This window comes from Schizosaccharomyces octosporus (assembly GCF_000150505.1).
Source record: "Schizosaccharomyces octosporus yFS286 unplaced genomic scaffold supercont6.3, whole genome shotgun sequence".
Classification (NCBI taxonomy): Eukaryota; Fungi; Ascomycota; class Schizosaccharomycetes; order Schizosaccharomycetales; family Schizosaccharomycetaceae; genus Schizosaccharomyces; species Schizosaccharomyces octosporus.
In genome coordinates this window covers 1,793,626-1,820,471 of record NW_013185621.1, presented here as the reverse complement: position 1 = coordinate 1,820,471, position 26,846 = coordinate 1,793,626, and the positions used below count along the sequence as shown (strand labels likewise).

General features: G+C 36.9%; 15 protein-coding genes across 15 annotated transcripts; 6 read left to right on the top strand and 9 right to left on the bottom strand.

Moving 5' to 3' along the window:
* Window positions 1-130: 130 nt before the first annotated feature.
* On the top strand, window positions 131-3,090 carry SOCG_01360 (hira protein; the record flags this gene model as incomplete). Its single annotated transcript, XM_013164315.1, has 5 exons — window positions 131-167; window positions 244-321; window positions 369-561; window positions 601-692; window positions 734-3,090. 5 exons carry the CDS (start codon window positions 131-133, stop codon window positions 3,088-3,090), a joined length of 2,757 nt encoding a protein of 918 aa, XP_013019769.1.
* Window positions 2,972-4,181, bottom strand: SOCG_01359 (RNA-binding protein Tma20). The gene is made up of 6 exons (XM_013164314.1): window positions 4,050-4,181; window positions 3,832-3,984; window positions 3,679-3,776; window positions 3,412-3,616; window positions 3,298-3,355; window positions 2,972-3,251 (listed from the first exon to the last, which is right to left on the bottom strand). Exons 1-6 carry the CDS (start codon window positions 4,058-4,060, stop codon window positions 3,231-3,233), a joined length of 546 nt encoding a protein of 181 aa, XP_013019768.1. The 5' UTR covers window positions 4,061-4,181; the 3' UTR covers window positions 2,972-3,230.
* SOCG_01358 (complexed with Cdc5 protein Cwf4) lies at window positions 4,141-6,803 on the top strand. The gene has a single exon (XM_013164313.1). It carries the CDS (start codon window positions 4,295-4,297, stop codon window positions 6,320-6,322), a length of 2,028 nt encoding a protein of 675 aa, XP_013019767.1. The 5' UTR covers window positions 4,141-4,294; the 3' UTR covers window positions 6,323-6,803.
* A 189-nt stretch (window positions 6,804-6,992) lies between these two features.
* SOCG_01357 (zf-MYND type zinc finger protein) lies at window positions 6,993-9,938 on the top strand. Its single transcript, XM_013164312.1, has one exon. It carries the CDS (start codon window positions 7,993-7,995, stop codon window positions 9,715-9,717), a length of 1,725 nt encoding a protein of 574 aa, XP_013019766.1. The 5' UTR covers window positions 6,993-7,992; the 3' UTR covers window positions 9,718-9,938.
* A 388-nt stretch (window positions 9,939-10,326) lies between these two features.
* On the top strand, window positions 10,327-10,737 carry SOCG_01356 (mediator complex subunit Med10; the record flags this gene model as incomplete). The annotated part of the gene is made up of 1 exon (XM_013164311.1): window positions 10,327-10,737. One exon carries the CDS (start codon window positions 10,327-10,329, stop codon window positions 10,735-10,737), a length of 411 nt encoding a protein of 136 aa, XP_013019765.1.
* A 66-nt stretch (window positions 10,738-10,803) lies between these two features.
* SOCG_01355 (Mde2 protein) lies at window positions 10,804-11,726 on the bottom strand (the record flags this gene model as incomplete). Its single annotated transcript, XM_013164310.1, has 2 exons — window positions 10,804-11,022; window positions 11,067-11,726. The coding sequence occupies 2 exons, from the start codon at window positions 11,724-11,726 to the stop codon at window positions 10,804-10,806; spliced, it is 879 nt and encodes a 292-aa protein (XP_013019764.1).
* A 387-nt stretch (window positions 11,727-12,113) lies between these two features.
* Window positions 12,114-13,561, bottom strand: SOCG_01354 (cortical component Lsb5). Its single transcript, XM_013164309.1, has one exon. The coding sequence runs from the start codon at window positions 13,326-13,328 to the stop codon at window positions 12,420-12,422; it is 909 nt and encodes a 302-aa protein (XP_013019763.1). The 5' UTR covers window positions 13,329-13,561; the 3' UTR covers window positions 12,114-12,419.
* A 1,214-nt stretch (window positions 13,562-14,775) lies between these two features.
* On the top strand, window positions 14,776-16,161 carry SOCG_01353 (ADP-ribosylation factor Sar1). Its single transcript, XM_013164308.1, has 3 exons — window positions 14,776-15,025; window positions 15,079-15,184; window positions 15,367-16,161. The coding sequence occupies exons 1-3, from the start codon at window positions 14,903-14,905 to the stop codon at window positions 15,708-15,710; spliced, it is 573 nt and encodes a 190-aa protein (XP_013019762.1). The 5' UTR covers window positions 14,776-14,902; the 3' UTR covers window positions 15,711-16,161.
* Window positions 16,162-16,225: 64 nt separating this feature from the next.
* SOCG_01352 (uncharacterized protein) lies at window positions 16,226-16,924 on the bottom strand (the record flags this gene model as incomplete). Its single annotated transcript, XM_013164307.1, has 2 exons — window positions 16,226-16,491; window positions 16,543-16,924. 2 exons carry the CDS (start codon window positions 16,922-16,924, stop codon window positions 16,226-16,228), a joined length of 648 nt encoding a protein of 215 aa, XP_013019761.1.
* Window positions 16,925-17,491: 567 nt separating this feature from the next.
* On the top strand, window positions 17,492-19,248 carry SOCG_01351 (mediator complex subunit Srb4; the record flags this gene model as incomplete). Its single annotated transcript, XM_013164306.1, has 3 exons — window positions 17,492-17,592; window positions 17,652-17,894; window positions 17,952-19,248. 3 exons carry the CDS (start codon window positions 17,492-17,494, stop codon window positions 19,246-19,248), a joined length of 1,641 nt encoding a protein of 546 aa, XP_013019760.1.
* A 293-nt stretch (window positions 19,249-19,541) lies between these two features.
* SOCG_01350 (ChaC-like protein) lies at window positions 19,542-20,150 on the bottom strand (the record flags this gene model as incomplete). The annotated part of the gene is made up of 1 exon (XM_013164305.1): window positions 19,542-20,150. The coding sequence occupies one exon, from the start codon at window positions 20,148-20,150 to the stop codon at window positions 19,542-19,544; it is 609 nt and encodes a 202-aa protein (XP_013019759.1).
* A 288-nt stretch (window positions 20,151-20,438) lies between these two features.
* On the bottom strand, window positions 20,439-20,918 carry SOCG_01349 (acyl-CoA thioesterase; the record flags this gene model as incomplete). The annotated part of the gene is made up of 1 exon (XM_013164304.1): window positions 20,439-20,918. The coding sequence occupies one exon, from the start codon at window positions 20,916-20,918 to the stop codon at window positions 20,439-20,441; it is 480 nt and encodes a 159-aa protein (XP_013019758.1).
* A 572-nt stretch (window positions 20,919-21,490) lies between these two features.
* On the bottom strand, window positions 21,491-22,937 carry SOCG_01348 (transcription factor TFIIH complex subunit Tfb2; the record flags this gene model as incomplete). The annotated part of the gene is made up of 3 exons (XM_013164303.1): window positions 21,491-21,739; window positions 21,794-22,565; window positions 22,615-22,937. 3 exons carry the CDS (start codon window positions 22,935-22,937, stop codon window positions 21,491-21,493), a joined length of 1,344 nt encoding a protein of 447 aa, XP_013019757.1.
* Window positions 22,938-23,219: 282 nt separating this feature from the next.
* SOCG_01347 (vacuolar sorting protein Did2) lies at window positions 23,220-24,462 on the bottom strand. The gene is made up of 7 exons (XM_013164302.1): window positions 24,409-24,462; window positions 24,342-24,361; window positions 24,228-24,305; window positions 23,949-24,095; window positions 23,830-23,898; window positions 23,696-23,767; window positions 23,220-23,654 (listed from the first exon to the last, which is right to left on the bottom strand). The coding sequence occupies exons 1-7, from the start codon at window positions 24,422-24,424 to the stop codon at window positions 23,448-23,450; spliced, it is 609 nt and encodes a 202-aa protein (XP_013019756.1). The 5' UTR covers window positions 24,425-24,462; the 3' UTR covers window positions 23,220-23,447.
* A 1,529-nt stretch (window positions 24,463-25,991) lies between these two features.
* SOCG_01346 (SNARE Ykt6) lies at window positions 25,992-26,635 on the bottom strand (the record flags this gene model as incomplete). The annotated part of the gene is made up of 2 exons (XM_013164301.1): window positions 25,992-26,481; window positions 26,532-26,635. The coding sequence occupies 2 exons, from the start codon at window positions 26,633-26,635 to the stop codon at window positions 25,992-25,994; spliced, it is 594 nt and encodes a 197-aa protein (XP_013019755.1).
* Window positions 26,636-26,846: the final 211 nt, after the last annotated feature.

Below are 26,846 nucleotides of genomic sequence, written 5' to 3'. Positions count from 1 at the left end.
AAGGTGAACGATTTTCCCTCAGATTCATTTCAACATTATTAAATTTACGTTGATTTAGGTGTACCTTCTGAGTGCCATAATTGAAGAAAAGCTGTTTCCTTTCCTTGCACGTTCCAAGGGTTCAAGATCAATGAAAATTCATAAAATCCCATGGTTAGGACATTTCGGTAAGATACTTTAACATTAAATACGTTTTTTAAAAATTTTTATTCAATGAATTACAGATTGCTAACATATGAATAGATGATCGCGGGCATAGATTATCCATTTTCTCTGTTCATGTACACCCAGATGGATCAAGGATTGCTACTGGTGGATTAGGTAAGCTCACATAAAACAATTAGAATACAAATCGCTAATGTCTTTAGATGGCACTGTCCGGATATGGTCAACCGAAGCAATACGTTTAGCGGACGGAAATGAGGGATTAGAAGTTCATAAACAGCTTTGCTGTATGAGCACGCATACTGGTACTGTAACTTCTGTTCGTTTTAGTCCTAATGGACAATATCTTGCTTCAGGAAGTGACGATCGTGTAGTAATTATCTGGCACAAGGAAGAGTATGTGCTAAACTTGCGTATTTAAATTAACAAGTATAGTGTAATCCCTGGTATCGGTCCTACTTTCGGTTCCAATGAGACTCATATTGAAAATTGGCGCAGCTATCGTCGTCTTTTAGGGCATGACAACGGTATGTACTTAAGTTAAGGGGTTTCACTAATGGGTTATTAGATATTCAAGACATTTGCTGGAGCTACGATAGTCAGTTATTCGTTAGTGTTGGCCTTGACAGTTCCATAATTGTTTGGAATGGAACCACGTTCGAGCGTCTCAAAAGAATTGAAGCACATCAAAGCCACGTGAAGGGAATAACTTTCGATCCAGCTGGGAGGTACTTTGCTACAGAAAGCGATGATCGTACAATCAAAGTTTGGCGTGTAAGTGATTTTGCACTCGAAAAGACTATATCCGAACCGTTCAATAACTCTCCGCTCTCTACATATTTTCGAAGACCTTCATGGTCTCCAGATGGAAAACATATTGCTGCTTCTAATGCTATGAACGGACCCGTAGGATGTGTTTCGATCATTGAAAGAGGAACTTGGACCAGTGATATTAATTTGATAGGACATGAAGGACCTGTCGAGGTAACCTCTTTTAATCCGAAGTTGTTTAAGGACAATAATGAGAAGCTCGTTTGCATTTTGGCTTGTGGTGGACAAGATCGTTCTTTAAGTATTTGGACTAGTGCGACGTCGAGACCAATGCTTAATTGTCAAAATGTATGTCAAAAAAGTATTGGAGATGTTTGTTGGTCACCTGATGGTTTGAGTCTGTATCTTTGTTCTTATGATGGTACACTTCTCGTTTGTACATTTGAGGAACATGAACTTGGTCAAATGGTCAGTGATGAAGAGATTGCAAAGACTTTGGCAAAGTATGGTCACGGTAGACATGGAATAGTTCTACCAGAGTCTTCAAAACAACTATCTCTCGAAGAATCAGCTGAAAATGCTAAATCTATATCCAAGATAAACAATCAAGAGCCTGCTCCTTTACCCTCAGAAATTTCGTCAACCCCTCTAAAGAAAAATGAAATTGATAATCATAATACACCGTCAATCAACGTTGAAACAGTACCCAAGGTATCGAACCCATCTCCTAAAAAAGCACCTAATGTCGAGAAAACTACAGCTGAGACTCCATTAAAGAACACCCAAAAGATTACAATTACAAAAGACGGAAAGAAACGCGTTGCTCCTCAATTATTGACAACATTACAAGCAGTACCTAGTACATCACGTTTGCCATCGACTCAACTGCAACAAAGCAGTGCTCCTCATCTTCCTCCTCAGCAACTTTCTCATCCTGTAAACTCTATACCCAAGGGTGGTGTACCGATTCTAGTAGTCGGGCCTAAACAAAAACCAACGGAAGACCCTATTACGGGAGAACAGATTGAAACAGAAGAAAGCAACACAGCTAGCGTTAATGCATTTCAGGATTTTCTTCCGAATGCTATAGACAGAATCACAGCCATGCCTGCAGGTGAACTCAAAATTCCTTCCCTGAGAGCTGTTGTGGTATCATCGATAGATAATCTTAGTCGGTATACCTTGGAGGTTAAAAATGGAAGCAATGAAAAAAATCCATCTCGTATTGTGGTTTTAGAAAATGGAAACACAAAATGGATGGATTATCTGCCACGTCCAGTTTTACTGTCTACTGGTAGCCTACATTTTTGGGCAGTCGCCTGTGATGATGCATCTCTACATGTTTATTCTCTTACGGGATCAAGACTACTTCCTCCGGTTATGGTGGATTCGAAACCAGTATTTTTAGAGTGCAACAACAATTTCCTTTTTTGCATCTGTTCTAACGGAATGACTCACGCTTGGGATATCCCTAATAAAAAGGCTTTATTTGGTTCTTGTTCTTTAGCTCCTGCCTTAGATTCGGCGACTCAACTAAAAAGTGACGAACCTCATATAGTACCCCATATCATTTCAGCTAACATAAGTCGCGAAGGCGTTCCAAGCATCAGCTTATCTACAGGACAAACATTTGTGTATTCTAGCCTCATGCTTTCTTGGCAAAGAGTCAGTGATCCCTGGTGGGCATTTGGCAGTAAGCACTGGGATTCCAATGGAATAGAAAACAAAGACAGGCCCTTGCGGTTTTATGAACAACAGACAAATGACACACTAATGGAAATGGGAAGAGGAAAATTTCTACACAAAATGGTTGAGGATTTTACACACGAAGAGGGCTATGAAGACTTTGAAAGGGTCATGACGATAAATCATTTGGAACATAGAATTTCAGCTGCACGTTTGCTAAATCTAAGTGATGAGTTTTTGGAAACTAGTGAAAGCTACTGTAAACTTTTAATGCAAAGTGGATGTTGGAGTAAGATGGAAGAGTTCTTGGACGAAGTTTACGCTGATACAAAAATTACAAATTTACTATCTGGAAAAGAGCTGGTTGCGAAAATTCTTGTGGCTCTTCGGCAACTTGTACAAACTGATGCGGAATTCGAGCGCGTAAATAAAACCATTCAAAAGTACCCTACTTATTCACTACTTTAAACAAGAACGAAGTTTATACGCAAAATTCGGGGTTTTCCATTCGTGCCTGTTTGAAGACAACACTCCATAGACTTATTTTTAATGTAGAATTCTCAATCAACATGACTTATAAAATTGAACACATAAATGACGATGTGCATTTAATCTAAGATGGTTTTCCACTATAATGATTAGTAAACAAATAAAGGATCATTGTTGTAAGCTTACCAAGTTGTCACCCAAATGATGAACATTTTCAATGCCAATTCCCTTATTTGTCTCAATCCTAGTTACACTGTTAATAAAATGTACATAGTACAAAATTATCCATTCAACTCTTACATTTCCTTAGCAGTCATCTGCGTGATACCAATTGCAGCTGGGGCACTTTTACCCTCAGCCATAATTACTACATATTGATCTTTACCAATGTCTTCTGGAAGATTACCACCTGCTGAAGTAAGGCCAGGAATCATGATGTTGGCACCGGATAAAACAAACTTGATAGCGCCGCGGTCAACGCGAACTTGAGGGAAAGCATCAGGGCCTATAAAGGTAATTGTTAGGTTACTTTAATACTATATACAATAAGCAAAGCAAATAACGTACACTTGTGAATTAGGCGAAGAGAAGGAATCACAGGTCCGTCAAAATGTTGGAAAAGAATTATTTCTCCATTTAAAGCGTATAGGAAAATTCTTTCCTCACTAATGATTAAATATTAGCAGTTGCTTTCAAACAAAATCTGGAATTAAGACGAACCATTTAATTTGAGTCAGTTGAGATTTTTTAGGAATCAAATCATCAATAACTTGCTCGAGTTTAGGAAATGTCTCAACAAGTTTTGACTTTATTCCTCGTTGGATTGAGGACTTAATAGGTGTGGTCCCTTTGAAATCTTCTTTTGAATTAAATCTAATGTCAGGGTTAAATTCGAATTCAAGGATAGCAAAAGTGATGAAACAAGTGAAACAACTTACCTTTTAAACATTATAAATATTTTTTTATATACTCTACAGAGAAAACAGTTTATAAATCGCTAAAACGCCTGAAAATTATAACGCTGTTTGTAAAGGAAAAGTCTGTATAGGGTGTTGTTAATAGAAGCGCGTCCTGCCCTTCACGCAACACAAACATTTAATCAAGTAAACTACGGATTTTTTAAATTTGGAGTGGTTATTTATATGCTTTTATTAAGTTTTAACTGATATAATAACGATTTAAAATGGATCCAGCAATTCCTAGGGTAAAAAACAAAAATCCTGCTCCCATCCAAATTTCGGCGGAGCAATTATTACGTGAAGCCGTAGAAAGACAGGATGTTGCCTTTGTTCCGCCAAAAGTTAGTATTGCAGACTTAGAAGAGCTACATGAATTTCAGGGCCGAAAACGAAAGGGATTTGAAGATGCAATTCGACGTAACAGACTAGCGATGGGTCATTGGATGCGTTATGGGCAATGGGAACTTGAACAGAAAGAGTATGCGCGGGCGCGATCTGTCTTTGAAAGAGCTATTGATGTTGATCCCAAGTACATTCCCCTATGGCTCAAGTATATTGAGTGTGAAATGAAAACTCGTAATATAAACCATGCTAGGAACTTATTTGATAGAGCTATCACATTCCTTCCTCGAGTTGACAAGTTGTGGTATAAGTATGTTTATATGGAAGAAATGCTTGAAAACATCACTGGTTGTCGTCAAATTTTTGAGCGTTGGCTCAAGTGGCAACCAGATGAGGTTGCCTGGATGAGTTATATTCGACTGGAGCGAAGATACCATGAGAATGAACGTGCTCGTGGTATTTTTGAGCGTTTTGTTATTGTCCACCCCGACGTAGTAAACTGGTTACGTTGGGCACGATTTGAAGAAGAATGTGGGAATGTCGCGAACGTCCGGGCTGTTTATATGGCCGCCATGGATGCTTTGGGACATGAATTCTTAACTGAGAAGTTCTTCATTGCGTTTGCTAAATTTGAAATCCGGCAAAAGGAGTATGAGCGGGCTCGTACTATCTTTAAGTATGCCATTGATTTCATGCCAAGGTCGAAGTCTGCTGAATTATATAAGGAATATACCCATTTTGAAAAACAGTACGGGGAGCAATCAGGAATTGAATCAATAGTATTTGATAAACGACGACTTGCTTACGAAAATGAACTGAAGGAGAATCCCTATGACTACGACGTTTGGCTTGATTTAATAAAACTGGAGGAAAAGACCGGAGATTTTGAGAGGATTCGCGAAATGTATGAACAAGCCATTGCAAAAGTCCCCGAAAGTAAGGAGAAAAGGGCATGGTCTAGATATATATACATATGGCTGAATTACGTTTTGTTTGAGGAGATAGATGCTAGTGAAGCGGAAAGGGCTCGAAATGTTTACCTGCAGTGTCTGAAATTAATCCCTCATAAAAGTTTTACGTTTGCAAAAGTTTGGATTATGTATGCCATGTTTGAATTACGACAACAAAACATTGATGCCGCTAGAAAGACTTTGGGACGGGCACTAGGTATGTGCCCCAAGCCTAAGCTTTTTCGGAGTTACATTGAATATGAGGACAGTATTAAACAATTTGATAGATGTCGTATTTTATACGAAAAATGGATTGTGTATGATCCGGAAGCTTGTGCGCCTTGGCTTGGTTATGCTAATTTAGAAAACAAACTTGGTGATACTGATCGTGCTCGTGCTGTGTTTGAGTTGGCTGTTGCTCAGCCTGTTTTAGAAACACCTGAATTGGTTTGGAAAGCCTATATTGATTTTGAATTTGAAGAAATGGAATATGAAAGAGCGAGGTCTCTATATCAGCGCTTATTAGAGACTGCTCCACACGTGAAAGTTTGGATTAGTTTTGCCAACTTTGAAATTGCACATCTGGAAGACGATGACGAAGATCCCCCGAATGATGATACGGCTTCTCCTACGGCGGTTATACGTGCTCGTAAGGTATTTGAAGCTGCAATGACAAGTCTTCGTCAACAGGGATTAAAAGAAGAACGTGTCGTTTTGTTGGAGGCTTGGAAGCAATTTGAAAGCATGCATGGAACTGAAGAGACCCGCGAACGTGTCGAGAAACAGACACCACAGATGGTTACGAAACGTCGCAGATTGGAAAATGGACTTTTTGAAGAATACTTGGATTACTTGTTCCCAGATACTTCTGTGGACCAAGGAGACAAGATGCGCATGTTGTTGGAGAAATCAAGACAGTGGAAGGAACAAATGGAAAAAAAGCAAGCAACCGTCAATTGAATGTTTACTTTCTTTGATTTCGTTGAGCAGTCTCGTGTATAAGTATGATTCTTGAAATGTGGCTTAATAAAAGAATTCTTTATACTTATGGTTGATATTCTGTATTTATTATTTATTACTTACGTTTAAGGGAAAAAATGTATAAAGACAGACCAAATAAAAAAGGAAAATTTGTTAAACGATGGTCTTTTTATCATTTATCTTCACGCAGTGCTTATTGTGAAGCAAATTATTCAAACTGCTTGAACATGTCATTTTTTTTTATTTTCTTTTTTTGTTGTCGGTTTCCTTTTCATGGTTTCTTTACTGACTCAGTTTAACTCAAGCAATCGCCAAAGTTGAAGCTCACAATATGTCTCAGCAAATTCGCTCATTCTTTTTGCCAAATTAGAAATGAAATTATAAAGGAAATATATAAGATTAAGTGAATATACATTTTCGTTTTAACGTAAATAAATATATGTACATATATGTACGCCTGATTATTATATACGTTATAATATTGTGCTAGTATCTATAATATTATGATCAACGCTCCTAAGCGAATTTGTAGATCCTTTGAAAATTTCTCGTCGTTCCCCACGCCATTTAATATTAAGGTACCACCCTTCCCCCTGGGTAGCGAATATCTTCTGAGGCAGGAGCATTGTTAGTAGGGAAAACGTAACTTGCCCTTTGTCTATATTGCCGCCAAAGAAGGTCTTAAACAAGAAGTAGTAAAAACACATTGAAAACATCGTTCAACCTTCATTTCCGTTTAATTATTGAAGAAAAGAATTTCATTAGAACACAAAAGGTAGGAATTGGAATCTCCAAAACACAGAGACCTCTGTATTTATATGCAAAGTACGTGAAGCGTGCTGCCTTATGCTTGCTCAGAAGTTTTTTAAAAAAAATTTCCAATTCCTTGGTAAAAACAGAGATTTTGAGTTCTCGAGAACCGGGTTTTCTTGCTTATTTATTCTTCCGGAAACCAAAGACTTATAAGAGGAACTTTGATCGTCATCGAGAAATATATAGACTAAACTGGTTTGAATATTGTGAATTCTCATTTTCTCCAGCATTATCTCTCGGTTATCCGTTCAAAAGGTAGCTGTTTTTACGTTGGCTATCGTACCATCTAATTATCCTTTGACGGTCGTTTTTTTTTCTTTCAATTTACAACTGATAAACATCTCTGGTGAAGGTTAAGGCGCTTTTTTAACCTCACCGCGGTTTCCTTTTTTTTTTTTATCATAGACCTGCCTATACGACTGACCCAAAATTTATTTGGCAAATCACTGCTCTTGCTTAGAGGAACGTACACGTCTTTTGAATTAAACTAACTCCGAAAAATATAAGTTTAAGAGAAAAGAAAACATAAAAGATCTGTATTATATTGAATTGCTCTTCCCCTTATTTGTTTGGTACTTCCCCTATACTTCAAAAGCCCCTTTACTTAAACAACCTTGCTTTTTGGAATTTTGCAGGTTTTTGTTAAAATTTCCCTATCCTGCGTGTCTGTAACCATTGCATTCGTTTTTATCTTGTTTCTGGCTTCTTCTTTGACTTCGTCTCGTTACCCCATTGTTTATTTTCCGCTAATTTCTTTCTTATTTTCTTCGCATCTATTTATTTTTTGATTTATTATACTGCTTATCGTTACTTTCCTTTGACTAATAAACTGCAAAATGAGAGAATCTAATGTCAGTGTCGTTTGGAACAATAGAGCATCTGTTACGATCAACACAGTTTTGTATGATCGACGTGCTCTTGATTGCGATTCCGAAATGGCCCTCATGAATTCATTGAGTCATCTTGCTTACTTAACGTCCACTTCACCCAAAATCAGAGAAATATTAACCATAGACGGTGGCTTAGTTCGTTTAATGAATATTTTGCGAGCTGGAAGAGGACAAACGTTCGCTCGTATGACGATTTGGCAGCTAGCATTGCAATGTGTCGTCAACGTAGGCATCCGAGGTTCTGAAGCTATTAGAATCCGCGTTGTTGAAGCAGGAATTGTTCCCATCATTGTTACACTCTTGGATGATTTTCTTTTTGCCCTTGAATCTGTGGTTCCTTCCACTAATCGACCACCAGTTGCTTTCTCATCTGCTTCCACTCCACCTCCAAACAACTCATTAGCTCCGATAGACTCAAACTCCATGGATGCGATCACTGAAAACAACTCTCCTTTAAATTCGTTGTATGTGGGCAGTGAGTCGTCTTCGCCTTACCTGAACAACATTTCTGGGCGCAGAAACATTGCTGTTGAAGTGAGAGACAATGAAATTCAAAATCGAACACGCTCAGCAAACCGAGAACTTACTGGACGAGAACTTACGGAGACTGGTTCTTCTCAAGATCATTCTGCTGTATTTCCCCAAGATGCATTTGGAGATTCTCAAGTCCAATCACCATTTACCGTTTCAAGATTACCGTCTTCTACCTCAACTACGTCCTTGTCTAATGAAAATATTAACCCCGCCTCTTCTCCTTCCTCCCCAAACTTACCCCAACATCCAACTGTCGCTGGAGGAAGCTCGAATCCCGATACTACTTCTTCTGGACCCTCTAATTCTTCAAATCTCTTCACACCTTTACCTGTAAACCCTTTAAATTCAGTACAAGAATCATCTCGTGTATCAGATCAATTATCTACGTCGATAGCTCAGCAACAGGCCATCATTCGACGACGCCGTGCGCAAAGAGCAATTTCGATTCCTACTCCCTTAGTGTTATTCGAAGCAAGAAGATTAGAAAATACCGCGGATTTTCAAGGAATTGCTTCATTTTTTGATAATTTCGACAAAAAAATAAATAAACTGCCTAGGGAGGAAGATATACTTTACGGGTTACAAATCCTGGCATACACAAGTAAAAATTACTTCCATTTACGCTCTGATTTTGAAGCTTCCAAAGATGTACCTAGTTTACGTATGTCTCCCTTGCGCAGTGGAAACAAAGTGTGGAATACTTTCCAGCTTGTTGAACAGTTTACCTTAAAGTTCTATCCTCCTCAAATTCAGTACTGGGCTAGAGCTATAATGAACAATTACTGTCGAAAGGATGAAAGTCGAGGTGGAATTCGTCGTTGCGCAAGTTTACAATGCACTAAATGGGAAGAGCATAGCCGGCAATTTGCCAAGTGCAGGCGCTGTCGTCGTACAAAGTATTGCAGCAAGGAGTGCCAGCAGCTAGCATGGCCAGGACATAGCCGTTGGTGTCGTGTAATTCACAAAGATGTTCGATCCTCTAGACGAGATGTTGGAAAGCAAGCTCCTCAAGCGTCGGGAGCGCAAGTTGAACCAGGTTCTCTTGCAACCGATACTGGTGTCGCGATACCTAGTCATACTCCAGAAGCAACTGACTCCAACTCTTCAACTACGACTATTCAAAATTCTAATACATAAAATCTTATGTTATGGTCCATAGAAACAAGTTCCATTATTCATGTATACTGAGAACTCATTAGTATTGTCTGCAGCCAGAGAGCTGAACTGCTTACTCGGAGCGTTCAAGCTACCTTTCCTGAAGTGAAGTGTATTCTGTTAATGATCTATATTATCTCATTTTGGGGGTTCACAAATTACTGCTTTTTCTTAGTTAACCATTAATGTCAAATATGACTATCTACCGTTATTTCTTTTAATTCTATCTCAGTATCCATCGTATTTTCATGTTCACTCTAGAATGTTTTAATTAAAAGTATATTAAGTTGGTATGAAATAAATAGAAGAAATCGGCTTTCGTTTGTCTTTCTGTCTTTGCTTCTTTATTTTGCTTTTCTCCACTGACTAACACGCACCCGCTACAACAAGAAAAGGTCTAATTTCCAAGCGCTTGCGCAGAAGTAATTTACCAGCATAAACAGAGAACTTGGCAACTCCGCATTCAAAATATACAGGTTTCGATTGGAAGTTTGTAGATTCTATTATTCTGTTTCATAATTACGAGCCTTTTACCAAAAGAACTTTATATAAGCTTGTTTTTCGACAGTTAGCTTATTATTACAGCAAACAATGGCATCAGACGAATTAGCTAACAAATTGGAAGATACAACTCAATCATTATATGATTTGGCTTTGGTGATTTACAATTTGGAAGATACAACTCCTCCAGATACTATTCCCGAAAATATTAGCACTTTGGTGAATCATCTTAGGACACTTCCTAAGATTGCTAGTAAGACAAACGAACCGATTTCTCAGGATGTGCTTGATTATGTTGAACAAGGTCGGAATCCCGACGTATATGCGCGACAATTCAGTGAGTTAGTGCAAAAGGATAATCAGTATGTGCACGGAAAATTTAAAGTAATGGAAGAGTTTCAACAGACTCTAGCTGAAGAAATAACTTCAGCTTATCCCAAATTACGAAACCAAGTGGATGAAATTCTCGGACAGGGTTCTAAACAAGACGATGCTTCCTGATGACCAAAAGAAATCTAATTTGTTGAAAGAAAACTCAGTTATTTTTGCTTACGTTTGTTTTTTACCTTAAGTATTGAGTACTTCTTCCAAAAGTTGAATGCACAGTGACCGTTCTTCCGCTGTTTTAGGGTTGTACTGTGGGTCCACCAAGTTTTTTAATAGAGTAAAGTTGGAAAAGTTATTGCTTTGGAAAGTCTTTCTTTTGACTACAGTCGAGTAATCTTGCTTTTTGTGCTGAGATCGGGAGCCAAACACGTATAAGTAGTCTCTCACTTCATCGTCATCCTAAGTACCAAGTTAGTTTTTTGTTGTTGATTTAAAGCTCTTACATAAATAACTACCACCTTCTCTCTAGGTAACGCTGAGTTAATTTTGTTTGGTTTTGTATATGTGGGACAGGGTGCTTTACTGGGTGCATCTTCTTTAACGTTTTTTATATAACTTAGATTATTCCCACTATTTGTGCATCCTTTTTCAGATTTTTGGCTGGAAGGACTGTCTCCTAATGAAAAGGGTGTAAGATGAAAATGGAGACTGTTTCCAAAAGATTCATGTCCATGATATGAATTCAGTGATTGAGTTCCTGGAAGGCTGGTAACAGGCGTCTGCATATTTGACTTTTCGGTCTCTCTGATGATTATATCTTCTATATACATTGGCGCCGATGGGTAAACAGTTTTAGGATTGATGGGAGTATGAGTGTTTTTTCTCTTTAAGAAATTCTCTAACTTTTCAGGTGTTTCATTGCTTTGTTTAACATGTTTCCTTGGTTGTATTGGACACAGTCTCTTTGGTTCTTTTTCGGAACGCTTCCTTTTCGTATTATGAGTTTTCTCTGGTTTAATTATTTTATTTTCAGACAATACATCAAAGGCAGTAAGTCCTTGTGCTTGGCCCTTGTTTGCTTGCTCATACAATTTCCCAAATGCAGGTTCATCTTGCAACTCAGAAGAGAAAATCCTATGATTGAAATCCGCTGAGCAATTCATTTTATTTCTTAGTTCTTAAACTATTCAGCTTCTGCTTGGAATTAGCTTGAACGTCGATAGTATTTGGTATGTGGTTAGGATGGGAAGGTTTGTTTACATATTTCCCATAGCATGAAACATGGATGCTCGATAGACCAGGAAGAAATACGATGAATGAATATTCTCAATTTATATAAATTATTTATCTTTTTTATTTTATTTAAAAATAAATCGCTATATGCGTTGAATTGATGGAATTGCGTTTGTATGGATTTTCCCAGAACTCGCTCTCAAATGGTAATGATTTACACATAATGAAAGAGGTAAATAGAAATAGAGTGTGCGCTTATGAAAAAAAAAATATACAAATCAAAATAGAAATAGAAATAAAATAAAAAACTACAAGTAGTGAACTGAAAGTAATTTTTCCTAAATCATACAACGAAGACTAAAAAAACATGATTCATTTATTCATAAAACAGATATACAACGGAATAATCGTCGTATTTTAGTCATAACCAAAACGAGCAGCAATATATAAAAATCAAGATATACTCCGTACGTTAATAATCGTGTAATTGCTGAGTGAATAGTATAGCGTTACATTTAGAAGAGCGATTGAGAGTGATCAAAAATAACTAAAAGAAGGACTTATACCTGGACAACAGAAAAAGAGAGAGACTATACGCGTAAATTTAAGATATATACAAGTCATTAGTCTGTGCGATTCAAATCACTAAAAGGATTGTTGGCGTCCAAATCTTCCTCTGTTTGAGAAACTGAATCAGAAGCATCAGAATCGGACAGATAGGAAGCGCTGTCATCTAAAGGATGGGAGTCAGAATCACTTTCGAAGCCATCATCATGATGCTCATTATGGTTTAGTTTTTCTTTATACGAATCCATGGCTTTAACTACTTCATCATTCGTTTTCAATAAATTTGCAAGCCACATCTCATCTTGAATAGCTTCGATATATCTCAACAAGGGTCGATGGCAACGTTTACAGTCAACGTAGTACATCATAATTTGTTTGTTATGAGCTGGATCTTCACGTTGAGGATTTATTTGAGCAAGTGTGTTTGTTAAGTTGGTAGCCGCCATATTAGATGAGATGATTAAGCGCTCAAGCATAGGTGCGACACGTTTCATATTAATTGGTTGTTGCTGACGACTACTCATTGGAGGCATCCTTGAAGGAAGTTTCTTAGCCAGGCCGCTCAAACTTTCCATTCCGCGAACATTTGAGTATTCTGACTGCCATAATTTGATTAAGGAGTAAGCTCGGATTCGTACTTCCTTTGGATAAGCAGGGCTTGTTGCACATAAAAATATACGTTCCTCTAATTTTTCATCCGAAAAATTTTCCACAAACCGTGATCCTGCGTTTTCTATTAATGCTTGAAGAACAAGCAAAGCGCGAATTTGTACATTACGTTCACCATACTTTAACTTTTTTCGAATTGTACGTGCCGCTTCCCTCGGTCCAGAAGAGGTGAGCCCAACCACCTCTGTCAGTTCGACAATTCCAGAAAGGTCATTTTCATCGCGGGTTCCAACAGTCATTTTGTCGATATATGTAGTTACCGCTGTAACTGGTTTAGAGTCACCGAATAACAGCATTTTTCCTGGTCAAAGAAAAGAATTAAGAAAAGGAAAGGTAGGGGAAGTTTAAATTGAAAGAAGACTCTTACTACTTTAGTACAGTAATAGATCAGATGGAATTTTGATAGAAATGTTGTAAATAATGTCCCTCGTTAATCTTTAACTAAAGAAGGAAATTATATATTCACAAATTATTCTCCTTGTTAAAATTATGCCCTGGATTAAGCGTTTCGAAGGAGATACAAAGATAGACGCTGAAGGGACGTTGAGTGCGTGGATGGTACGGATAAGATGAATATTCAGTTCAAGTTTTTAGAGCATAATTTTGGTATAGATAACATATAATAAAGAAAATAAAAACAGAATAAAACTTGACGAATATGCGATTGTTTTCAGGGAGCATTCTCTTGTTTGTCAAATGTAACAAATAACAAGCATACCTGAATACCATAACTAATTTCAATAAGAATAGCCATACACTTTCTTTACAGTTCTTAGTCATTTGTTCCAACGAACCAAGCGTTTACAAGCTATGAAGCTTATGCAAACAATTCAGATTGTTCACATGCAAAACAGGATCACGTTACTATCTTACCAAAAAGAGCAATTGCTATTCAACATGAAACACTAAACTAACCTGTTCTCAGTACGTTTGTAGTCAAACATAGCTTCTACCATAAAAGTCATGTAAATAGAGCCTTTGGTTTTATCCTGACGTTACAGTCAATAAAGTTCCTGTCACTTCCTTTTCTTCTAAATTTGCTCAATCAACTTTGACATTCCCAAAGATGAGTATCTTTCGTCGTCAGTGTAAAGTCGATAATTTATTAGCTTCAAGATATTTAGGAGTAAAGATCATCTGAACGTAAATGTAGTTGTTAAACCAGAATCAGAATAGAAAAATGAAGCTAATACCGGAATTATTCATGGCGCAATGCTGAAAAGACTTCGTTCCTTAAAAAACTCTACCTAGCGTTTTCGGTATGTAGCCCAACTAGTAGACTAGCGTAAAAATTAGCTGTAAGGTTTCATTTTCTGTTCAATGATCTTGATACGTTTGAATGTATCAAGAAATCTGTTAGCACAAGCAAGCCACAGACAAACGACGAAGAGGCGATCGTCTGTAGGACATATAATCAGCATGGTCATAAATTCGCTGAAGTATGTATTTCAAAGCAAAGGATTTTTACTATGGGAGAGAACGAGTGTTTCGAAGGAAGGACAAGTAAGTTTCATAAAAGTCAATCGTCCAGTGTTAACCGTCATCGTTTCCTAGTTTACATCCCAGTTTAGTTTTATTACAAAGACAAATTGAATGAAGGGGTGTAAACATGAACCTATAGCCGTTTTAAGCTGAATATCTCAAAAGTGTTTCTCTTGGACACCGGATAATTTATATAACCTTAATTATTTGAGAATTTCAATGAGAAAGAAAAAAAAAGAACTTGTCTTTTCACAAAGAATGCTTATCACATTATGTACAGTTGGTTTACGGAAGAATATGTAACCTCCAACTAAGGTCGTCCTTTGCCAACCACCAACGCTTGTTGTAAATCTGTAAAAGTTTGTACAGTTTCGAGACAAATATTCCAATGTTTATCCTTAATTGGTTCTACGATGCTTTAGCTGCTCTTGGTCTTGTAAATAAGCATGCCAAGATGCTGTTCTTAGGTCTGGATAATGCTGGTAAAACCACCTTGCTCCACATGCTAAAGGTAGGAAAGCAAAGCCACAGAAAATTAAATTTTGTTACTAACTCTTGAATTAGAATGACCGTTTGGCTGTTATGCAACCAACTTTGCACCCTACATCTGAAGAGTTAGCTATTGGAAAGGTTCGCTTCACAACCTTTGACTTGGGCGGTCACCAACAGGGTAAGTATTTATCATCATTATCAAAGCAGGTTTGTTTCACCACAAAAGTCGTAACTAGTGTATAGGGTCACCTATGATGGCCCCATACATTGTTGTGAAAAAAGCGACTGTGAATCAAGTCTTTTTTTCGAATTTACTCCTTTTCTTGCATTTTGAATTGATGAAACTGACTTTTTGTATAGCTCGACGCCTTTGGAGAGATTACTTCCCTGAAGTTAATGGCATTGTGTATCTTGTAGATTGCTGCGATTTCGAGCGACTTTCCGAATCTAAAGCAGAGTTGGATGCTTTGTTGGCTATGGAGGAGCTTGCGAAGGTCCCTTTCTTAATTTTAGGTAACAAGATTGATGCTCCTGGTGCTATTTCTGAGGATGAATTGAAGGCTGCTCTTGGCTTATACCAGACTACTGGTAAGGGAGTTTCCAAACCTGTTCCTGGCATCCGTCCCATTGAAGTCTTTATGTGCTCAGTAGTCCTTCGTCAAGGATATGGAGAAGGTTTCAAGTGGTTGGCTCAATATGTTTAAATTTCCATACTATGTTCTGCTGACTTCAGTAACATTAGCTAATAATCTTTCGCTTGATTCTTCTTTATTCTTCTATAATGTTGTGTACTTCACTTATATCTCAAGGATAGTTTGATTACCGATTGCTCCTTCAGGATGGTTTTCTTTCAATTCTAGAATGTCTTTATGTTTACTGTGTCTAAATCCACTATGTAGAAACGTCCTGCGAAAAGTTCATCAATGGGCTATACAGTTCTACTGGTTTTTTTATTGACATCTCACGATTTCAATAACTGATTGATTATTATTCTCTATAGAACGGTCGGAGTTTTGTTGTACCCTTTAGCTAAGTTCGATATTAAGGTATTTCATACTGAATGGCCGCTATCCGCTTACAAAGTTGTCATGCGGATTTAGGTCTTAACTGTGGTTCTTAGCAGTAGATTACATATTTAAATTTATTACATAGGGATAAATAGATTCCTTTTTTTACTCGTTAAAATTTCATATGTTCTCTGTTTAACTACGGTTGGTTTTTATGTTCGTTCGTAACAAGTCATGCTGTAGGTTTCAATCAGTTCATCCATATCCGTACTGCTTACGTGCATTATTTTAAGAAGTTTCTCAGAGCAGGCAGCGTTTCCTATAACTCGTAATAAAGAGCCTTTTTCCAATAAAAAGGACGCGATCGATTCTTTTGAAAATAGTTTACCATAGATGCATGGAGACTTACTACCTCGAAAAGCGTCTTCCAATTCTAGTTGAATAATGTTTCCAACACACTTATGCGAGCGAACTTTACCTTTATATTTGTGTTAGCATGTTCATCTGGTTCCAAATATTTGTGTACTACCAAAAAATTCGACAACAATTAGAGAGGTAGAAGGACGCGAGCGATAAACCTTTAATAATTCACCTACTCGAAAGCAAGTTCGTAAAAAAGAACCCGAATGAAATCCACGTAGTCCCTCATTTTCTGCGTTGATGTCCTTTACTGCTGGAAATGGTCCACGCAATGGTATGTGTAGACAAGTTTTAATAGTAGAATCAATTTCTCTGTTCTCGTTTAATAAGAATCTCTTTGAATCTTGCTTCGTGGTGAATTGTAGATTTTGCTTTTTCGTTTCAGTACTGTCATGAAGCAATTCTTTATCTTGCAAACAGTTTTTCTCAGACCCAAATGAATCTTTTATCCTTTTCAAATCTCTTGAACCAAAGCTACTTGACCGTTTCATTTTTTATTCCTCGCGACGCGTTTCAAATGTTCCTAAATGTAAGTGCGAATGCTAAGATGGAAATCTAATTCGAGTACAAATAAATTTTCCAAAGCGACAAGTGAAATTTATCGAATGAAATATTTTATTCATATTGTTTGCAGAGGTAATGCCAATGTGAAAAGAATACCGTCAAACATATGGGAATGAATGACTTCTGCGAGTAATATCAATTTTCGAGTGAAAGTGTTTTTTAAGAAAAGAAAATGTAAATGTTAACAAGCATTACTGATCGTAGTAAGCTGCATTACACAAGATGAAATTATAAAGTATTCAAAGTCGTTTATGTAAGCTTCTCTCTCTTCTTAATAGCACGGATATTTATTTTCTGGAGCATTATTTTTCTACTCTTGTCTTTGGAGAACAACAGAAACGAACGACGGTTCTCATGAAACGTCGAATATCTATTGTTTGGCAGTAACCAAGTAGAAGCAGAATTCTTTGCGGAAACTACTTCCAGTTTTTTGGTATATTCATTGCTAAATTTGAAACGACAATACTTTAAAACAAACTTTTTTGGTGTGATTTATGGATCAGTCCCCCGTACAAGATGAGAATAGCAAAATGGATGCAACACCTTTGCCAGTCAGTTTAAATCCTGAAGTAATAGAATCCAGAAATTTAGCACCGTAAGTAAAGTCTCTATGATTGCATATGGTTCTTTTTATTGACCCTTTCACTTACTTAGTGAAATTGACTTACCTCAAATATTTCAAAAGATTGTCCAGGAAAGGGGGAATTTTAGAGATTTAGATGAAAGTGAATTAGAGAAGCAATTAGAGGACGAGCAAGATTTTACGAAAACATTGCCCGGAAGACAAGATCCTTACTATGGTTTTACAATTCTTCCAACCCAGCAAGAAGCCAATGACGTTTCCTCGGGGTCTACGAATATTCATGATTATAAAAGAGAACTCATAGATCACATTTTGTAAGCATCCTTAGTTTTTTTCTATCTTCGATTCCCCATACTAACCCTTTGGCATAGAATTGCTCAAAACGAATGTTCGTTAGCACTTGATATGACTTCTTTACTTCTCTCAAAGTATAAACAGTTTAGTTCAGATACAATTTCTCCTTTCCTAAAGTCCACTGTCCCTCCTGGATCACTTGGACTGGAGCGCTGCCATCCTCCTGAAATAAAAGAGTCCGATAATATTCTGGCAACTTGTTGGAAAAGAAAGTCGTTAAATTCTTCGAAGAATCTTCTTTCTGATGCCAAGGAGAGACTATCAAAAGTCGTTGATTCTGAGCGTGAATACTTTCAGAGCTTGTCTAATGTTAGGGATTCATCGTGGCCTCTTGTATTGAGCAACAAGAGGGGTAATTATGATGTTTCAATACAATACAGTGCTCTTGGTGGAACTTCTTTAGGTCTTGGATTGATCCGGAAGGATCAAGCAAAACAAAGCTATAACTTTGAGACTGGACTTGCGCATGAAAAAGCAAGGTTGCGTGTTGATCTAATATCAAGTAGTGAAAAGGTTATTTCTTCTTCAAAATGGGATTGGAATTGGGGAATAGAAGAAGACCCACTGTTAGTGAAAATACAGAGTGCTCAACAAGTTTTACTAGAAATGGATGTTTGGAATGCACTGTTACAAGAAGCACAAATTTGTGAAAATCAAGGCGTTGTATTTACTGGAGATACTATTTATCTATCCTGCGCTTCGGAATTCTCTTTGCGAATTTCTCTTGATACCAGTGCAGAAGAAAGTGGGAACAGCTCCGAGGACATGTCGGATGTGGAACAACAAGAGGAGTATGATGAAGAAACCAAAGCACTCCTACAAAGATGCTGCAACTCTGTCAACGCGATTATACACATTTTATTCTTACAGTATTGCAGAAATCCTACCAGGAAACTACAACAAGCTGAGTTAGCAATGGTTATTGACCCCTCAGCCCCTCAGATCATTCGTCCTCTCATTTTTTACTACGCAATTCATGAGGAAACCCGTCAATTTCAAAAGTGGTTACAAAACGAGGGCATAAAATTCGAATATATACCTTCTTACCCTTGGGAGACGGCAAAAGATTTTATCGCTTTTGAATCTTCTTTACTAACGAATCGTCTCAATTTGCAATGGTATCTTGATCTTGGTTTTTCTTTAAATGCTGATATTCAGCATAATCCAACGATGCACGGAACCGAAAAAACAGTGTGGAAGTATAAAGATGCCTATAATTATTACAAATTCTCCTCCGTAAAAACCTTGTGTCAGTATATTGAACATGTACGGAATCAAAAGGGAAAAAATGACGTCCAAACTAATGAAGGTTAATCAATATTTACATCGTACTTGACTCAACATGAATATGCTATACATATGAACTTATAAGAGAATCAATCGTTGAATGTGTTTCCAGTCATACATATAAGTTACCGTATATCTATGGTTATTTATATTGCAAGAACGAAAATCAAATTTCCTCTATGAATAACTAGTTCTTATTATTATCTATAAATTTATGAACTATAAATACGTAGCCAAAACATATGATAGCAAAGAATTTCAAATACCATTTCCATAGCTCAGGCTTAAATATAATCTGAAGCTTTAATGTTCAGTAATTGTTAAAATGTTTGAAGTTTCTTTTTCACTGCGGCTTCTAATTTGTAAACATGGGTATCTTTGGACTCAGGTGAAAGATGACGAAGAGCATTGGCAAGTTCGAAAAGATATATATAATTGGGTCCGCTCTTTCCTTTTCTGGTGGAAATAAGATCAGATAATTCCTCGACAGTCTCTGATGGTTGAAATTGGGGGCTATTTGAGGTGCCCACATAAACGAGACAATGGTCAAGGATGGGTTTTTTATCTCCGATGTGAGCATACACCGGAACATCATGAGGAGTGTAGCCATTGATTTCTCGATCATCTAGGTATGCTCTGATTTCTTTTGCGAAGGGAGCAGGAATACGAAATGCCATTCCCCAACATCCTTCGTCGTAAGGCGTGTGAGCCCAATCTGAAAACTGTTTCCATTCTTCGTAAGGAATTAAGGTCAACACACGCCCTGGTTTCTCCACGGTACCTCGATGATCCTCGCTTTTCATCCAAAATCGTCGAACATATCCCCGAAGGTAGCATGGAATGCTTAAATCATACTTCGGAGGAGGGTGCCAAATCAAGGAACCATATCCAAAAATCCAAAAACTTCCTTCAGGAGACAATGTTTCCATCTTCTAGATTATCATCAAGCCACTGAACCACGATTTTCCCAAAGATGAGGGAACTGGGTCATGAGTAGGAAAATTGCAGTAACCACATGGGAGATTGACTAAACTCGTAAGCAAGCGGAATGAAGGTCGTTAAATCTATTTCTTTTTTTTTCTCTATTTTTGTAATATGTGAAAGGTAAAAAAATAATTGAGAACTAAAACAAAATCCATTCTCAAGAGTATCATTAGCGTCCTGTAAAAAGGGAAATCAGGCACGAAGTTCGTAAGTTACATACGGTTTACGCTGGTTTAGTTCAAATCAAAGCAGTTTCTCGGGTCGTTTAAAGCATTACGAACGAACTTGGTGTGTCTTCCCTTGGCAAAAGTTTCCTTTGCTTCTGTCAAAAAGTCAACACTCGTAAAAGCGATATTGGAACCCAGTCGGTCGCATTTGGCATGTAGGAGAATTTGGGAACCAAGAGTTCCACCACTTTTCAGAAATGTTTGATTCATATCAATTGAAACACCAGAAACGAATAATCCTCTGCTCGCAAGAGCTAAACTTCCACCCAAGTCAGTAAGGGCGGCAATACATCCTCCATGCAAATTTCCCATTCTATTCAAATGGCGGTTTTCTAGCTTTAAAGAGCATTCTACAAATCCGGGGATTGCTCTGAGGATTTGGATATCACCTAGCAAGCAAGCATCAAAACCGTTACTGTTCCTGAAATCTTGCCAAACTGAACGAACAAAAGTTAAAACCTTCGAGCTCCCTGGATTAGTAGCCATTTTTGATAATTTAAAATAAAACAAGTCTCTAGTATGGATGAAAAGATCACAAAGTAATCTGTAGCAAAAAAGCAAACCTCTGGGTATCTTGGATGTGGTCAAACGCGAATATAACGTTGGTTAATAATGATTGCTATGTGAGAAGAGATAAGAAAGTCGAAGACTTGATTTTAAGAATTGTTTTATAAAAAATCAAGCAGTTGTATTTAAACGGAAACTTATTTTTTCAAAATCGGCACCAATTCTAGCTCTCTGTATTGTTTTGTTTACATGACACTGTGCTTTCTATTTTAAAACCATATAGAATAAAATAAGTCATTTGAATTAAATCAAATCAGTAAATCTGCTTTGACAAACTCAGCTCTGCCAACTATCATTGAGATACGAAATTGTTAACTGTCACATGCTTTTCTGAAAATTGTGTAAGCTTTCTATTTTTAAATAATGGACGAAATCAATAGCTAAAAAGATGTCATATTAAACTGGATTATTCGGTATTGACTCGCACTTTTAAGTGAAGAATGCTTATATTCATTACTCGTAATACATCAGTAGTTACCAGATTGCGGTTTTTATTTTACAGCTTTCCTTTTCAAAAAGGCAATCATGGGCTGCGCACCAGCTGTGGTAATGAAAAACATGCGTTTGATCGAACTGTCCCAGACGAGGACACCCAATTCTTTTGCATATTCAACGGCCTGGTCAAATTCCATGTCAGTAAGGAAATCCCGGAAAAGAATACCTGGTGTCGCCTTCAGACGGTTCTTTTCTAATTCCCATAAATAGATCTGATCCACTAACGTAGGAGGAAGTAAAGGTACCTATTCCGATATTAGTTAATATATTGATAGTTGTAGATGCATATGATTACTTACATTTGCTTTCATTTGTGGATGAGCATGCGTAGACAAATATGTGATAATTTGTTCAGCGGCAATCCCATTCATTAAAGCTCTTCGAATACTATCACGAGTAATTACACCAACGACTAAATTTGAAAACTTCGCTCTTAGATTGGCGAATAATCCTATGATAGCGATTTGTAATGGCGAGCTTGTGTAAGCATATAAGCGATAATTTGTTTCTACTATAATGAACCCCTTGTCGGCATCATTATCATTCTTAGCTCCTTCTAGTGAGTGAGCATCAGTGGTTAAGCTCGTTGCAAGACGCGTTGGATAAAATCGCTTTGATGTCGTTTTCCTTTGATACACGATCCCATATTCTCGTAAGTCTTCCAGCATAATTTGTTGTGTGTCAGTCAAGAAATCGACAGAATAATCTCTTCCCAATTCCAAACTTCCCAGCATAAATAGAAAATGTAATACTTGAATAGGATCCATATGCGTATCTTCGGAAAGCTTGAGATATTCAAGTAAGAGAGTCCAAATTTGCGTATTAATGTCTTGCAAAAGAAATTGAAAACCTGAGTGCGTGATTCGTAATTGATTCTTGGGACCAGTCATTAAACCCCCTCTTCGAAGTAAGCTTAGGACTCCTTCTCCAGGATATTTTCCCTCCGGCGTTCCTACCATGAAATGTAAAATAGTTTCCCAAGTCTCCTTTGCGTATTTGTCTAGAAAGTCTAAATCCACACGGTGTTTGTCTTCATCGATACAGGGAACACCAAAGGAATTATGATTACCACTAAAAGCGTTAATAAACCATTATCTAATCAATTTATGTACAATCATACCCACCGGTGAGAGCAGTAATGAATTGTTTTCGGAATTCGTCGTTAAGAATTATATGTTGTCCATCGAATTGAAAAATGTGCATGCTCACGAGTTTGTTAAATGACTCAGATTGATATACTTTACTCGACATTTTCGTCCATAAGTCAAAGTCTGAAAGGGCAACTGGCATAGGATTAAACAGCATAGACATTACATACTGTCTTGCTAAAATCGGTAATAATCGAAAAACGGCAAGGCAAGCCGCTGGTTTTTGATACAGCCTCGCATGGTTTGGGAGTTGCTCCAAAAAATCGTTGATGCTAGATTTGAATTCTGCCTGCATTCTTCAAATTCAATACTTTTTACGCCAAGACGCGTTCAACCTAAAACAAACAAAAAGGAAAAAATTATTCTTGTATAATAAACATAAATTACTTTCAGAAGTAAATAAAACACTAGGAAAAGGAGTAACTCATGGAATTGTCTATCTTGAAGGGCGTTGGAAGCCGAAGCGTAGAAGGTAATATATGTGTCTAATATTAAGAACTTCTGGATGAAGTAAAAATACTTATATACAAAAGCTGATTGCAATGCAACATAAAACAGAAAATAAAAAATAAATAGCATCAGAATTTCATACATTGTTAAAGCAATAGGGACTTTACGAAGATTGACACAAAACAGAATAATTCATTATACTCAAGACATAAATCTAGTCAACTTTTAGATTTATTTACAAATGATTGCTCATTAGTTTTTGGTAAACGGAAGAAAAAAGAAACGGTAGGGAAAAGAAAGAAAAATCTGTAAAGGAATCCACGTACGGATGACAAAATCAATGGATTCAAATAATTTAAGATGATGACCGCAAGGCTCTTAGTCGCTCTTGAAGATTATCATCCTCAACAGCTGGCGTAGAATTTGGAACCTTGTCTTGAGGAACAGAAAGGTTATTATTCATATTTTGATTGAATTCCAAACCCGCCTCGTCAGCAACGGATTGCATTAATAGGTCGACATTCTCTTGGGGAGTATCGACAGCTGTGGCAGAACCCATTGTCTAAATAATTAATAAAAAAGATCACATGTAGCCATACTTACTTTATGCATGTAATCCGTTTGAACATCAACGTCGTCAAACTGAGATTCGAACTTATCCATAATTTGAGAAATCTATCATCCTTGGTTAAAAAATTGCACACTAACTTTTTATGCATAATCATCGAACTACTTACCCTATCCAGATTCATGCTCTGCATGGCTTTATCCATGCCACGAACTACAGAAGCCATATTTCCCGAAACCTATCTGATGTTAGCATCTAAATTCAATCCAAAAAAAAACAATAACGTACAGATCTCATGGTTACTGCCGTTTGCAGTCTGCTAGAAACCGCATCTATCCGTGATGACAACTTCAAAAGATTAAGGGATTCTTGCTGTTTACGAATGGCATTCGAAGCATATATTTGAGCGACTTCTTGATTCCCTTTTATGATTGCCTATCGAAATTGTAAGCTTTTCTATCCTGTAATTCGCGCTCTCCAATGTTTGACACATCAATTGAATCCAGTTATCGTAATTAGAAAGGGTGATCAATGGTAATCAAAGTTTTCTCATAAATCATTCCATACCTTTTTCACTTTTTCACGTTCTGTTCGCTCTTCCTTTGATGCCTTTATTGATTGTTTATTCAACGATTTGGCGGCAAACTACCCATTGTTAGTGAAGCAAGGGATATTTCGCACCTTTAAATGAAATAATGATGCTAATACGTTAGTATTCGACATGCAAAAGTTGCTTTTAGTCTCTTACCCTCCAAATTACTCATGTTATTCAAGCTTGTTGTTGTTCTGTGTCATATTCACTCATCCTTCGTGTCCACTATGGGCCTCCCTACAGTCCGTAACAGATACATACTGTGTTGCGATTCTTTTCTCAAAGATTTTTAACGTGTTAGCTAGGAACCCGTTAATAAATAAATATTGAATAAATTATCGGTTTTGTTCGTTTTTATGTTTTACTGGTAATCTTCAAAATTGAAGTAAAGATGATTTTTAATTTCTTTCTATCAACCTTCATCATCATGGAAATCTACTTCTGATGACGCTTGCACTTTCGTTAGTAAACAAGTGCATAATTAATAAAACTAGCTAATTGTGAAAGTCGGTCTCTTCTAAATTTAATTTTCTTTTCTAAAAAAAAGTAAGGTAAACTAAGAGTGACAATATGAAACTTCATGAATTAAAGATGGCCTTTTCTGACAATAAACCGAATTTCGCAATTTATAGCAAGAAACCTGGATTTTTTTTATATTTATCTCTTGTTCAGTATTGTATATTTGAAATTACTTTGTATCTTTTAATTAAACCCTACGTATTGTATATTTGATGATAGAACACTGTTTACATTTCTACGACCGATGTAAACAAATGATTTGATACAACCCCAACTTGCCTTTTACAACATCCTACATTATAGACATGGAAGAAAACAAAGAGAATCGATTGAATTTTCCAAAATTGTCAATTCCAGAGGATATACAAGTATTTCAAGGCAAATACTATACACTAGACGGAGAACAAACACCAAACCCAGATGGTACAACTGAGTTTAAAACCTGTAAAGCATTATATTACAAATCAAAAAAACCAATTCCTGGGAGATAAGGAATTATATATATATGCCATTCATTTCTGTATGTTTGAATCGACTTAAGGCTGAAAATTTCATATGGATGCGCTTCCACAACCATTCTCTTCTTTTAATGAACAATGACAAGAACAAACCGGTGTCTCCACAGCATTAAGAACCATAACATGAATGCTCTAAAACGTGGGCTACCATTTCCTTGAAACATGCTTTCTAACTGAAAAATTAATGAATACTCCAAATATTAACAACACGATAAAAATGACGAGGAAGACTTATCTTCCTGACATGATATACGTTCGTAGAAGAAGGCTAACATTGAAAGGGTCGTAAACCAGATTGTATATCAGAAAAAAGAAGAAATAGTCTCTTAATCATTACTGCGATGTTCTATGGAATTTATAAACCAGATCATTTTGTAAGCAATGAATGCCCAATAACCTGAAACCTAACTTTTATTTTCAAAAGGAATCAGGGAGAAAAATTGCCAGGAGCGGGAAAGTAAAACAAACAGTTGGGCTTCCCCAATGTTTGGTCTGTTCGTAATGATCCGTCAGTTTTTGTTATAACAACCATTGTCAAAGAACTTTTATGCGTAAACATCCTTATCTTCTATATCTTTTAATAAATAAACTCTTAATAAAAAAGCTTTTAATTATTAAGTAATCAGAATGTTCTCATTATTTATATACGTGACGGGAATGGTGTCTTCAAAAAATGTGATCTTCTCCAAATCATATAAGAATCTATTGGATAAGACAACAGGAATTTTGCTTCTTTGCAGACTTGTAAAACATACGGGATTGACTGGACAAATTATCGCTACGAGCAATCAAATCATCCAATTTCTCACCACGAGCTAAAACACTTTCAATAGTTCTATGAAGCACATCCTTGGTCTCATCCAATTCTTGCTGCACACGCATAATTGTATCTGCCTGTTTAGGGTCCTGGTATTTAGACAAGTACGTATCCAGCTCTGGGAATGGAAGGGTAACTGCTCCGGACTCCCATTTTTGGCGAGGGTTTTTTGTAACAAACTCATCTAGTAATTTGTTCAACAAGGTATATGCAACTCGTAAAGGATATTCTTTGTCACTTGCAATGACACCACACAAACCATCTGAACGATTATAAACATGAAACACGTAGTCTGATTCTTCAACATCTTGTCTTTGTCCAGGACTGGTTCTTTCCGTAACCGTTTTCGTAAAAAATGTCATAAATTCTCCAACACTAATTTCATACACTGTTAGCTAACAAATCAAATACAATGATTTCCATACGTAGACCTCTGAAAGAAGGAGAAACTCGAAAGGTCTGAAGCTGTACATAGCAACTGAACTGGCTTTGGGTCAAACCGAAGAATGGAAATTGAATACAGCTTCATCTTCTTCTTAATGCTGCAAGTTATAGCGTTCTGGTTCCGACCAAGTTTGTTTCTATCATACTTAATAACACATCATATAATACCGCGCTGCACTGCAAAATGCTATATCTAAGTCGACTGAAAAATGTTGCCAAGTAGAAAGCCATTCACTAGTTTCTACAAGCTTTTAAATCTATTTCCTTAATAATTGTAAGGAAGTCTTTCCGTAACA